The 14,963-nt window shown below is 37.3% G+C and overlaps 1 protein-coding gene across 1 annotated transcript in view; it reads left to right on the top strand.

Moving 5' to 3' along the window:
* Nucleotides 1-14,963, top strand: part of ATP2C1 (ATPase secretory pathway Ca2+ transporting 1) — a gene marked incomplete at its 5' end in the record, with an annotated part of 118,711 nt that overhangs the window by 40,477 nt on the left and 63,271 nt on the right. Inside the window, one exon of the mRNA XM_079704183.1 lies at nucleotides 13,740-13,850. Coding sequence (XP_079560309.1) covers nucleotides 13,740-13,850 — 111 coding nt within the window. The remainder of the gene's footprint in view (nucleotides 1-13,739; nucleotides 13,851-14,963) is intronic.

Raw genomic sequence — 14,963 nt, 5'->3', positions numbered from 1 at the left:
CTGTCTCCTGGGTTAGAAGAATTGCCAGAGGGCTGCCAGCATTAATACCAAAGTTAAACATTGACTAAGTGGCTCAGAAGAAAGTACAGTTGCCACCATGTCAAACATTATTGAATGTATAATGAACTAGATATATAGATAGGGTGGTTGGTGGGATTGTAGCTGTCATATTCTTTACTATTTTTACATGTTTTATTTTAAGAAAGTACGTAGCAATCTGGTAACGATGAATTAATAGATAAGCTTGGCAATGAAAATGTTTCCCTTGGGAGAGGGAGAAAGTTGTAATATGTGGGGCAAAAACTGAGATTGAGTGGATAGATTTAAATTATCAATAAAACACTTAATTGGAAAGAACAGAACTAGGGGAGGAAATACCAGGACTTTGATGGAAACCACTGTTTCGGATTGTGCTTTCATTTTGAACAGCCTTCACCTTTACATTTTGACTCAGGTCTTAGGAATGCATGAAGAACAAACCTTTACCTTTAGGCTCTTAGGTATTTGAGGATGTTACAGTGACCATGGTGTGTGTAGTCTGAATTGCAGGTTTCAGCTACAGGGAGTTGACCAAACCATCAATGTTCTCTGTTGCTTGCATACATTTGTAGTAATGTGTGCCAGACTAATAAGCTAGATTCACTTGGTTAATTTGTAAATGTCGTAACTTAGGTCTTTAGATTCAAAGGGGTGGTAACATCATTGGAATATTTTTATGTGCGAACCATTTTTTAAATTGTGAAATATATTTAATATAAAGTTTGCTGTTGTAACCATTTTTAAGTCTATAATTCAGTGGCATTAATTACATTCACAGCGTTTTACAGTCATCACCACTGTGTATTTCCAAAACTTTTTCCTCACCTTAAACAGAAACTCTTGTACCTATTAAATAATAACTTCCCATTTTCTCTGCTTTCCTACCCCTGGTTACCACTAATCTACTTCCTGCCTCTATGAATTTGCCTATTCTAGATATTTCACGTAAGTGGACTCATACAGTATTTGTACTTTTGTTTCTGGCTTATTTCACTTAGCATATTTTCAAGGTTTATCCATGTTGTATATGTATCAGAATTTCATTTCTTTTTGTGGCTGAATAGTAATCCATTATATGTATATACCTCATTTTGTTTATCTGTTTATCTGTGGATGGATACTTGGGTTGTTTCCACCTTTTGGCTGTTGTGAATAATATTGCGTTAGACATTGGTCTACAAATATCTGAGTCTCTGTTTTTAATTATATATTGGGTTTATACCTGAGAGTAGAATTGCTGGGTCATATGATTTTTGTATGTTTAGCTTTTTGAGGAACCACCAAACTGTTTTGCACAGTAACTGCACCATTTTCCAGTCCCATCAGCAATAAACAAGGGTTTCCGTTTCTCTGCATCCTCACCAGCACTTCTCATTTTCCTTTTTTTTTTTAATTAAGAAGAAAATTCTGGCCACCATAGTATATATGAAGTAGTATGTCATTATGATTTTGATTTGCATTCCATTATGACTAATGATGTTGAACATCTTTTCATGTGCTTATTGGCCATTTATACATACACAGAAATGTCTATTCAGGTCCTTTGACCATTTTCTAATGGGGTTTTTTGTATTTTTGTTGTTTAGTTTTAGGAGTTCTTTATATATTCTGGATATTAAACCCTTATTGATAAATAATCTGTAATAACTTCCCCTATTCTATAGGTTGTCTTTTCATTTTTTTGATAATGTCTTGATACACAAAAGTTTTAAAATTTGATGAAGTCCAGTTTATCTATTTTTTCTCTTTTTGTTACTTGTGCTTTTGGTGTCTTATTTAAGTGTCCATTGTCAAGAATCCAAGGTCATGAAGATTGATCCTCTGTTTTCTTCTGAGAGTTTTATGACTTTTAGTACTTACATTTAGGTAGCTGATCCATTTTGATCTAATATTTGTACATTGTGTGAGGTAGATCATTGAATTTTGTAATTACGACCAAGACATACTCTTTTTTTTTTCCTTTAAAGATTCTGTATTGTTAAGTTTGGCAGTTACTTTCTAAGTTCTACCTTGTGTAGTATTTAGTTATTATACCCTTAGTTATTGAGTACCAGATAGTTCATGGAACTGGGCATTTTAGCTCTTAAAATATGTTCTTAATATTGAGTCTTGAAGAATGACTCAAAATACAAAGAAAGTAAGAGACAGGATTGATCAATTTTATTACATTAAAATGAAATTTTTTTGCATGGCAAAAAACGTATAGTGAAGACAGCTGATAGATTAGAAGAAAATATCTGCAATATATCAAGATAAAGGGCTGAGATCTCTAATATATAATTAACTCTTAAAAATTGAGAGAATATACTACAGTAACCTGACAGAAAAATGATCAAAATACATACATTCAGGATAATACCCCCCCAGCATATGAAAATGGCACCTAACATATGAAATGATTTAAAATTCATAATTAGAGAAATGCAAATCTAAGTGCACTGAGATACCATGTTTTAGCTGTCAGATTGACAAAAATTAAAGTATAACAGTCCATCCTATTGGCAGGGGTATGAGGAAACAGACACATATTATACATTCCTGATAAGGCAAACTGGTACAACTTTTTTTGAGAATTTGGCAATATGCAACAAAGCCCTACATATTCATTTGCCTTTTGACCTATCAGTTTCAACTGTAGGAATTTTCCCTGAAGGTACAACTCCAAATATATGAAATTCCATATGCAGGGTTATTTATGGGTCATTGTGTGCAATCTCCTTTGTAGGAGAGTGGTTGAATAAACTATGGTGTATGAAGAGAGTATGTGTGTGTGTGTGTGTGTGTAAAACAGAGTGGTATGCAGCTATAGGAAGAATGAGGAAGATATCTGAACTGAACTCTGACTGATAAATTGATCTCCAGGATAAAAGAGAATATCTATATAGGTTATGTTACTCTAAGCAAAAGAAGAGGAAATAAAATATACACACATATGCTCATTTGAACAGAAGGAAACATAGGAAAGATAAACTAGAAACGAGATTGGTTACATAAAGAGGGTGGGGTACAGAGAGATTGAAAGGATGGAGGGGGCTTGACACTTCTCTGACTTTACCTGTTTTGAGTAGTTTTAACTGTTAGAACTAAATTAATGTTTTATATACTCAAATAAATAAGATTAACAAGGATGGGAAAAAAATGCCCCAAATCCCAAATGGAATAATACAAACAGAAACAAATGAACCTAACTATATTTCAAATGAATAACATAACCACACTGAAGGGTGGGCATGGGAAGAGCTAACCTAAGTCATTTAGGAATACAGGGTTTTGACTATATAAGGCTGTTGACAAAAGAACTATAAACAAACTTGAGACTAAAGACAGAACAAATACTGTACTCGAGTTAGATTTTTTTTTTACAGTGATAGGTTAGAACTCCAAAACTACTCTGTGTATTCTAGATGAGAGCAAATAAATATATATAATGATGATAATGAAAGTCAGGTTTTTCACTGTAAGAAAAAAGTGTTCCAGATAAGGAAAGGGAAAAGGCTGTAATGAACTTCTGTAGAGTTAGATTGGTATTGGCAGCTTCAGTATGGACTCATGGTTTTTAACATATTTACAGATAAATATAAAAATATAGATTGTGTTTGTGCATATATGTATATATTCCTTAACTCAGCCTGTGGTGAAGGCCTTAACGCCACGACACTTCCGAATAACATTTGTCAATGAAAGGAACTAAGGCTCCCTGGAGAAGGGGCTGATTCTAACGTAGGGGCAAGGAAGATGCAAAGATAAGCTTGAACGTCTTTTGGTGCCAGAAAGTTAGGAAGTACTCAAAAATACCACCGACTGGGTGACTTAACAGAAATTCATTTTCTCACAGTTCTAGAGACTGGAAGTCTAAAATCAAGGTGTTGGCAGGCTTGGTTTCTGGTGAGGCCTCCTGGCGGCAGGCAGCTGCCTTCTCACCTCTTGTGGCCCTTCCTCTGTGTGTGCCTGCTTCTGGTCTTCCTTTTCTTACAAAGCCACCAGTCCTCTTGGATTAGGGCCCCACTCTTACCACTTTATTTAACCTTAATTACCTCCTTAAAGGCCCTGTCTCAAATATAGTCACATCGTCGGGGTTAGGGCTTCAACATGTGAATTCTGGGGAGACAAATCAATAATAAATGTCAACTAAAAATTATTCGCAACCTAAAAGTTGAGAGTTATGTTTTATTAAGTGGGTATTTTTAGAACTTGAAGTCTGGGAGGCAGCATCTCAAGTAACCCTGAGAGAACTGCTCCGAGGAGGCAGAGGGGGGATCCAGGATATATAGGAGTTTTGCAACAAAGGGCAGGTATTCTGAACTTCAGAAGATTATTATTAATTAAAGAAAGCCAGATATCCCAAATTAAGGAATTTAGCACCTTTCTTTGTATGGGAAGATGTAAGAGTCTGGGCACACTGAAATCATTCCTTTGATACGTACCTCAGCTACCTGGGGCCAGTGTCCTGTGCTTTCATATCCGGAGTTTCCTCAGGGCTCACCAGCTCACTGTAGGCTGGTGGCTGCAGTCAGTGATGACTGAAATCCTTTGTTTACTGATATGGCAGACAGTATTCCATTTTTCATAAACATCATATGCCTCTTGATAATGATGTTTTGAGGAGGATACAACATTACTTCTGTGGTGCTTCCCTTTCCCCCAAAATGCATCACTTGCATCCATTTAGAAAAATCAAACCCAAGTTGTAGTTTGTAGAATATCACTATAGTACTCCCTGCTTGTACTTTTCCAAAGTGTCAAGGTCATGAAAGACAAAAAGAGTGAGGAACTGTTCCAGATTTAAAGAAAGAGATAAAACAGTTAAATGCAACTGTGATCTCGGATTGATTTTTTCCTCCCTAAGTTTATTTATTCGAATCAAGATTGAAATACAGCCCACACACCGTAATTGGGCCGTAAATATCTCTTAAATATCTCTAAAAATGTTCCTTCTTTTCTTTTCCTTGTAGTTTGTTTACAAAATCAGGTTGTTTGTTCTGTAGAATTTCCCACAGCCTGGAATTTGCTGAGTACATTCTTTTGAGGTAATTTAATGTGCTTCTCTATCTCCTGTATTTCTTGTAAATTGATGGATGGGTTAATAAGAGCACTGACTGTATGTTATCGCTTCAGGAGTTTTTTAAAAAGGAACTATATCCCTGGTACCCACCTATCCTTGGGACCCACCATTCCTGTGGATTCTTATTTAATTGGTCTGGAGTTCTGGCTGTTGTAGGAATTTTTAAAAGCTCCCCAGGTGATTTTAACATACAGTTGGGGTTAAGAACCATTGTTCTAGACCTAGTTACCACTGGTCAGGGTGCAGCTTCAATTTTTTTGCCAAGAATACTTCTAGAACCTCTATTCTTGATAAACACCTCACTTATTACTAAGACTTGCCCACTAGGAGACACTTGCCAGCTTCTGCTCTGCTCCATGCCATCAGTCTGATCCTTGGAGAGCTTCATCAGGGACAGGCTGACTTTTCCTGCTTGCATGGCTGCTACATTTGCCAATAAAATACAGTGTCTGGCAATTGGAAACCTTAATCTCAACACTTTCAGAGTTGAAATACATGGACTTGCCTAGTCCTTGTAGAAGACAGTAGACTAAATTTGTGGATGATTACATACACTCTTTCTGATCAGTCCTGTCACCTTTTTGTACTTTCAGTGAAAGATCATTTAAGAGGCATAGGTATGTCTCAGGATAACACTATTCTATTGCTGTGTAATTGTCCATTAAGAAAAACCCAGTATTTTCTTTTTTTCAAATAGTACTTCTGATGCTGGATATTGTTAAGAGCTTCGCAGAGGGTACCAAGATGACAAAAACCATGTCATACTCATGTGAAGATCTAGAGTGGGGGCGAGACAGATGCATAAATGTTATATCACTAGTGTTAACCTTAGGGGAAGGGAAGCACATGCTAGGCACCATGCTACACACTTCTATAAATGGTGTTTCTTTTAGCTCTTATTGAAATGAAAGTAGGTAATATTTTGATTTTCCACTGAGAAAAAAAGACACGGAGAAGTTAGTAACTTGTTCTGGGACACAGACATGGCAAGACGTAGAATTGGGATTATAAACTGGGATCTAGTCAAGTCTGACCTTGACCAGAGCAGTGGTCCCTGGACCGGCATCATCAACATTCCCTGAGAACTTGTTAGAAATGTAATTTCTGGACCTACCCAAGACCAGCTGATTCAGAAACTCGGGCTGGGGCCCAGTCACCTGTGTTTTAACAAGCCCTCCAGGTGATTCTGAGGTTCACTAGTAATCTTTCTGATTACCAGTGTCTTTCTGTTTACTTGCAAGTGAACCTTGGAAAATTTTTATTGTCGAGAGTTGACCTGAAACTAGTAAGTTTGAAAAATCACTGTACTAGAGTGTTTCACCCCCTCCCACAACCCCCCCTTTAAAGCTGTAAAACTCTTTGTTTAAATACTATTTTCCCCCAAAGCTAAAACATAGAATACATAAAAACAAAACTATTGTTTGAAGTTGGAGTGGGCATGGGACCTTGTCCTGTCTTCCCATTCTGAAGGGGATGTTTGGTTTGATACCTGCTGTACTCTACTGTTATCCGCCTCCCAGCCCTGCCCCCCGCCTGCTGAGTGTGGTGTGGTGTGGATATAAACACTTATACAGGGTTACAGAAAAATATTGGCTGCCTTGTTCTCAACCAGAAGGTCAGTTAAAGAAACTAGGAGTCATTTGGTCAATACCTTTGGGACCAAAATTCGCTACTATTTCTAATGATAGTATCATGGGCCTTTCTTACAATTATGACTTGCAGGTACCAAAAGTGCAAATTCTCCCTTCTACCTGGAGAGTGTTTTATGCACATAAGCTTCTCTGTGTTAGTAATTACAACCACATCTAGGTGGGATTGTTTAGTCTCATTCACTTTTAGCTTTAATCAACAAGCAGTTGGGCAGGTCTACTTGATTTCTGTAAAGCACTGTGAACCTGCAGTTCTTGGAACTGCTGTCCTCAGTGTTGTTGGAACTGCTTTGTCACTGTTGTTTTCTTCTGCCTGTGTATACCTTTTTCACATTTTTATAATAGCATTGTATGGTTTGGCCTTTAGAGTTCCCAGGATAGCCCTGCTTTCCCATGCTACAGTTATTAAACAACTGTGGAGAGGTGCCTGGTTCGTTCAAGTTCACTGCCTGGCAGACTTGATTTTCTTGGGCGTTAGAGGTCTTTCTGATTACTTGCAAGTGAAACTTGGAAAACTTACTGTCAAAGAGTTGACCTGAAAACTTTTAATAACTCTGTTTAATAGCTCCCCAACTTTGCAGGGATGAAGTATTTTCAGTTTTCCCCCATGGCTTGATTTCTTTTGGGTAATTTGGGCTACCTTTGCAGACTTTCTTTTAAAAATCACATTTCTGCTCATGTGCTGAATGAAGTAACAGAATTTGTAAAACTAAATTTTCTCCAGGGATAGTGTATAAACTTCTGGTGGTAGCTCATTTTAGAAGGTATTTACCTTTTAAAAATAAAATATTATACTGTTCATATTTAATCTAACTGTGCCTTTCAGCCCCATTCTCTAGGCCAGTGATTATCAACATTGGCTTCACATTAGACCTGCCCTGGGGAGCTTTTAAAAATAAATGTCTTGGCTTCACCCCAGACCTAATAATTCACACTCTCTAGGATGGGGCCTGGACACTTGGATTAAAACAGAAACAGAAGACCCCTGTCTTAGTCTGCTCTGACTGCTATCATAGACTGGATGGCTTAAACAACAGACATTTATTGCTCATTGTTCTGGAGGCTGGGGAGTCGAAGATCAGGGTGCTGGTGAGGGTCCTCTCCTGGCTTGCAGCTGGTCATCTTTTTGTTGTGTCCTCACATGGTGGGAGTGGGGCAGGGTGGGGGTCGGGGGGAGAGCCTGCCTGCCTGCCCTGCTCATGCACATGCAGGCTCTCTCTGGTGTTTGTTTTAAGGGCCCTGGTCCTATCATGAGGGTTCCACCCATATAACCTAATTACCTCCCTTAGGCCCCATGTCTGAATACCATTACATTGGGGGGTTAGGATTTCAGCTTATGAATAGAGAGGAACACAGTTCAGTCTGTAGCAACCCCCATGTAATTCTGATTTGTATCAGAATTGGAAACTGATGGATAATGGTGCTTAGACTCAAAAATATGAGTGAAACACCTGGGAATCCTGGTAAAATGGAAATATGCGTTCAGTAGGTCTGTTATGGGGACTATGTTTATAGGACCCATATCTGACTGAATTATAACATCCTAAAGATCTGAAAGTTTCTGCAGTTTTTAAATGCATCCAATTAAAAATTTATAGCTTGTCTTACTGTCTGGGTAGATCTGAATCATTTAGTAGAGGTAGAGGTACGTAATAAAACAGTTCTTTCATTTTAGCCAGATTGGCTTACTTACATACAAATTAAATTTCTATTGCTGTGACTCTTAGTAGTGTTCATCTCTTGTTTGGAATACTTCCTTGGCATATCTTAGCTATTCTCTGCTGTCCATTCTTCATGGCTTAGCTCAGGGAAGTTTTCCCTGAAACCTGAATCTATAGACAGTGAACTTCTAAATAACATGTGAAAGACATATTATCTCTTAAAATGGTTTATTTCAGGTGGTTAAGATGGTTACCTTCAACTTCTGTGAACTTACTTGTATTTTATAAGTCTCAAAATTGAAGCATTACTAAATCACTCAGAGATTGTTTTTAAGCTGAAATGTTTGCATAATAGCACAATAATGCATAATAGCTGCCAAACTTTTCCATAGTGGTTGCACCTTTTAGCAGTTCACCAACAGCATATGAGCGTTCCAGTTTCTCTGCATTCTCTCCAGCACTTCTTATTGGCAGTCTTTTTAAGTTTAGCTATCCTAGTGGGTGTGAGGTATTATTTCATTGTGGTTTTAGTATGTATTTGCCTCATGACTAATGATGTTGAGGAGCTTCTCTTGTGCTTATTGCTCATTTGTATATCTTCTTTGTAGGAATATATGTTCAAATCTTTTACTCTTTTTTTTTTTTTTTTTTTTTTTTGTGGTATGCGGGCCTCTCACTGTTGTGGCCTCTCCCGTTGCGGAGCACAGGCTCCGGACGCGCAGGCTCAGCAGCCATGGCTCACGGGCCCAGCCGCTCCGCGGCACATGGGATCCCCCCAGACCGGGGCACGAACCCGTATCCCCTGCATCGGCAGGCGGACTCTCAACCACTGCGCCACCAGGGAGGCCCCTTTTACTCATTTTTAATTGGGTTATTGGTCCTTTTTTCTTTTATTGTTGAATTGTTAGAGTTTATATATTGTAGATATAAGCCCCTTATCAGATAAATGAGTTGCATATTTTTTTTCCCATTCTGTGGGTTATCTTTTTAACTTTCTTGATGGTGTCCTTTGCAGCACAAAATTTTAAAATTTTGATGATGTGCAATCTTTTTCTTTTGTTTCTTGTACTTTTGGCATTATGTCTAGGATGCCATGGTCAAGAAGATTTAAGCCCATGTCTTCTAAGAGTTTTATAGTTTCAGCTCTTACATTTAGGTCTTTGATCCATTTTGAATTAATTTTTATATATAGTGTGAGGGAGGGGTATAGCTTTAATCTTTTTTGTGTGGTTATCGAGTTGTCCCAGCACCATTTGTTGAAAAGAGTCTCCAAGTATTCTTTACCAGGGTGAATAGTGTTACTATTTAGCATATAAGACAAGCTAGAAATCTAGTTCATCATCATGTCCTGTCACTTTTACCTCTACTTCTACTATTTCTGCACCTCATCACCCTGTCCAAGCTACATTTAGCTGTTGTTTAGACTTATGTAATAGGTTCCAGACTGGTCGTATTCTCACCACTCTTACTCTCCACTCCTTTTATTTTCCAACTTGTAGCCTTTATTTATTATTATTTTTCAGACCACAGTTCAGGGTCTTCCTTTTGCTCTTAAGATAAATATAGAAATTCTACAGTATGGCCCATAGGACCCTGTAGGATCCCCACCCACTTCTTTAGCCTGTTTTTGCTTTGTATGTTGTCTTGATTTCTTCAATCCAGATACTTCTCAGAGGAGTGTTTCAATATGCTCCCTCCACCATAGCTACCAACGTGCCTGCATCCTACTTGTGTTACTCTGCCTTCCCATTTGTAACTGAATGAACTGTCCATCCCTTTATCTAAGGCCAGCCCTATTCGAAATTGGCCAGATTCCACCCCTCTCATTTAGTCCAGAATGTCGCTTTATCAGTTGTCCTGTCTCTCTTCTGCGTTGTCAGTTATCATTCTAATCAACATACAAACATGATGTTATTTCTTCCATCTTAAAAAAAAAACCCCAGCTCTTGACCCTACATTTCATTCTGTGTATGATCCCATTTCCCTACATTTCCCTTTTGCATCAGAATGGGAATTACTTATACCTGGCTGTCTCTTGACTTCTCTCCTGCTGTTTCCGCTGAACCCACTCCTGATTTTTGGGTCCCACTATACTACACTGAACTCATTTATTTATCTCCTTGTCACCAAGTCCTGTGGTCAGTTCTCAGTTCTTATCTTATTTTTTCAGTAACATTTGGCCCAGCCCATTACACTGTCCTTGAAATACTTGCTTCTCTCTTGGTTCTCCTTTTACCTCACTGGTTGCTCCTTCTTGGTCTTTTCTCTTGGTCACTGCTCATCTTGGATTTCTGTCTGTTGGGAGGATGCCCTAGGGTCAGCCTGCAGATCTCTTCCCTTTCTTCTGTGCTGGTGTGTATGTTTATCCTCAGATTTAATACCATTTATATGCTCATGACGACACGTGCTTGCTTCAGCCCGGACCTCTTCTAGGTGCACGTGTACCCACCTTCCTCCTGGACATATCTACCTAGATGTTTAATAGCTGGTTCCCTTGCTTCTTTCGGGTCTCTGCCCAAATGTCACCTGACTAGAGAGGTCTTCCTTGTGGTGCCCACCAGCCCCCACCATGTAAAATGAAGTAACTCCTCCCTTGCTTATCCTTCTTTTCTTAATTGTTTTCTAGAACATTTATCATGTATTATTTATGGTCTTTTGCTTCCTATTGGTATGTAGCTCCATGAGGATAGAGTTCTTACCTGTTTGGTCACCCAGTACCAAGAATACTAAGCATCGATTATGTGTCAAAGGACTGAGTGAATGAGTGGATGAATGTTGGCCATCTTTAGCGCTTCACTCTCGCTGTGCTCGCCCTTCCTCACATGTTCAGTTCCTTCTGTTCTTCCATCCCCTCCCTCAGGCAACTTCTTGCCTCTCACTTCCCTAAGCACCACTTCCTCATCAGACCTTTCCTGGCCTGATTGTAGTCTCTGATCGCAAGCGCCCTTAGCCGTGGACTCCTTCATAGTAGTGATCATGTCAGTTTCCATTCATTTTTGCTGCTCTTTGTTAATACCTGTCTTCTGTTTCCCTCCAGTTGCCCTCCCCCTTATTTTGCTCTCTGTTAAATTCTAAGGGCCTAGCACAGAGTCAGATTCTCAGTAAATGGCAGGTGTTTGTTAAAAGAGTAAATGAATGAACAAATTAAAATATTCTTATGATTTATATAACTAACAACCCATCTGAGTTGGTAAATCTCTGTAACATTTGCTTAAAAAGAAAATAGGATTAAAATTTAATGATTTCATAATTTTAAGTTGATATAGAGTCTAGTAAGCATAAATACAGTTAGCATCACTGCCTTTGGCCAAGAATTTACTGGGCTGTGGCCTCCCTCTGTTGTGGAAACCGGTCCTTATCGTGGATGGCCATCCAGCCTCTGCCACCACCCACAGCATCTGGCACTCTTCATTCTAAGTCCTGAAGTTGGTCTGCTGTAAACTCACCCTTTGGGTTTGGGGTTGCCCTCTTGCCCTTCGTATATGTAGAGAGTTATCTTATCCTTTATTAAATGAAATATAGTCTCACTTCCTTCTGTTGAGATTTTTGAGCTCTTTTGGGCCCATGTAATGCTCCTGAGGGATTTTATGTAAAGTGTGTTCCAACATAGACCCTATTTATATACCAACTACCAAAGGGTAACTTTTAAAAAAGACTTTTATGAGTAAGGCTCTTGTACCGGAGGTGGCAGTTTCCAATATATTAATGATATGTTTAATAATAGAAGTATGTCTAATAGAAGAATTACTGCAGATCTAGCTTTACTAACCTTAATAATTTATTGAGCTCATTATATTATTGAGTATGTGCGTATAAATATTAAATAGTTTTGGGAGAAAATAGCTATTTCAGTGTTTATTACTAGTGGGTCAAATGCTGTATTAATGGATGTAATCCTCAAACAACTTTAGGCACTATCCTCATATTATATATGAAGAAACTGATGTACGTGAATCTTAGAAATAAAAGGTTTTCTTAATCTTATTGTCACTGCAGGCAGTGTAAACATATTTGATCCTTCTTAATGATCTCAGAAGATAAAATAACCATGTCAAGAAAGGTAATCTGTTTCCAATTTCCTCAGAATTTTTGGTCACTAGTATCTTCTCATTAAAAGAAAAATACTTTATGCTCTTTTCTTTAAAATACTTAAATATTTAAAAATGCCTTTGTAATAGATGAGATTAGAAAATGTGTATATGATTGTTCCAGAACTTGGACACATTGGGAAACCCTTTTTTTTTCTTCCATAGCTATTTACTGTTTTTTTTTGGAGTAAGTACAAAGTTGTTTTTTTTTTTTTTAATGGATACAGGTCTCTATAATAATACTTTAATAATAATAGAAACTTAAATTATTATTTTTCTGACCTTATTTGTTGTCTTAAAGAAGTGCTGCCTCAAAAACAATTTTTAGGGAAATATTTTATCCTAAATATGTTGATTATCCAAGGTTGAAAACATTTCACCTGAAAGCTTAAAGATTTGTATCTTGGCAATAAGATGATCACTTCACTTTCAGTATTGTTTACATCAGTGGATGTGTGGCAGCTGAAATGTTTTCTCTAAAGTTTCATCGTGGAGCTTTTGTCTCCCTTTCTCATACTTTTTCAAAACTTTTTGTCTATAAAGATTCAAGTCTGGGGATTTATTTCTAGAAATGTGTTAAACACTTTTCTGTAGATATTTGCTTATGAAGCTGCATCAAGTAGGTGCTATGGTTACCATCATCTCTGTGACTCACTCTGCTTGTTCACAACCCCTTCACTCACCTGTGTGTCCTGTGCTTGTCTGGTTTCTCTGCTTTCTGTTTCCCCTCGTTTGAGAATGAGTTTGTAAGTCTGATGTTCTGTCATGGTGCTTCGGTAGAGTAGCCTGGTGTCGTTTCTGGATAGTTAAGAAATGAGCTGGTCAACAGGAGTAGTTAAAATGGAGCGAGCTTAGCTGTTCCTTGTCTCTCATGTTAAACATAATGAGTTTAGAGGATTATGACTCCATGTAATCATTGGAATCTGCTAGACAGGACATCTGTTTTACTTTTTACTCATTACACTGGTGTAGAAATAGCATCTTTTTTTTTTTTAATGTGAAAATTATTTTGTGTTCTAGCTAGCACTGGTGACTTAATTTTTGAAATGTGCTTTCTGGAGTAGCACCTGGTTAGTATAAAATTATCTTAATAGGACTGGATACTCATTATTAGTCTGAAAATATTTGTTTTCTAACTGTGAAAAAAGGTTTCTGGGAACGTTTGAATTTTCGTTTATTCTAGACCGCATTAGAATTGTTTAGTATATTCAAATATTTTTCCTTTGGTTTTATTTCCTAGGTTGCACGTTTTCAAAAAATTCCTAATGCTGAAAATGAGACAATGATTCCTGTATTGACATCAAAAAAAGCAAGTGAATTACCAGTCAGTGAAGTTGCAAGCATTCTCCAAGTAAGTGCTTGGTGGGGAGGAAGGGAGTGGATAGTAGAATGAGTCACTTAGACTCTATAGATAAGTGCTATCTGGCAGAATTTTCTGTGATGACAGAAATATTTTGTTCTGCACTGTCCAGTGTAGTAGCCACTAGTTAAACATGACAATTGAGGATTTAAAGTACAGATAGTTTAGGGGAGGAACTGAAATTAATTTAATTTAGTTTTTATTCATTGAAATTTAAATAGGTGCATGAGGCTAGTGGTTACCTGATTGGACAGTGCAACTCTAGATCGTTAGTATTGCTAGGGACTATTTGTGCTGTGTGAGGATTAGTTGGATTAGGAAAATAATTTAATTATTAACATAAGTAGAGTTAGGAGTTTATCTTTTTTTATGTGTTTTCTAATGTAAAAGCTAAGTGCAAGTTCAGAACTGCAAATAAACTTTGCTTATGTAATTTAACCTCTTCCTAGTTTTAAAAAAGCACAATCTAATGAAACATGAGGAAAAGAATATTTAAAATTCTTCCTTCAGAATTCACATATTTTAACAATGGCATTAAAAACATCGGGTATCCTTTTTTTGAGGTTTTTTTTGGGGGGCGAGTTGTATTTATACTCTGTTTTAAAACCACTTACTCTAAATATATTTGTGTCACAAGACTCTATTAGTGAACTCTATTATAAAGCTTTTGGCCAGAGAAACTTAATTATTTTAGAGATGCAAGTAATTTATTCTTTAATGATAGTTAAAATAATAAATCATGAGAGGCAGTGACTGAAGAATGTAGGTGGTGTTCATAGGGCATAAAATATCCCAAGAACCAGTTCATGTTAACTTCATTATTTTGAGTAATTTAGGAACCACAGATTTTCTGCTTGGAATAAATATACAGTCCAAGAACAAAAGGTAACACCAATCTCAGAATTTTGATAGACTCAGAGAACAAGAAAGATGCATGATCTTTTGGAGAAACTAATTTTAGAAAACAACAAGACAACAGTGAAAATGAAGAAAACTAGTTAAAATGTACTGGTATTTTGCTTTCTGTACATCCTGACTGGTTTGTGTTATTTCTCTTTCTCCAAAGAAAATCATAATTTTTTTGTTTATTAAACTCTATCTTGT

Source organism: Hyperoodon ampullatus (genome assembly GCF_949752795.1).
Source record: "Hyperoodon ampullatus genome assembly, chromosome: 5".
NCBI classification, from domain to species: domain Eukaryota; kingdom Metazoa; phylum Chordata; class Mammalia; order Artiodactyla; family Ziphiidae; genus Hyperoodon; species Hyperoodon ampullatus.
Note: the sequence above shows the minus strand (reverse complement) of the source record. Positions and strands in the feature narration are given on the sequence as shown.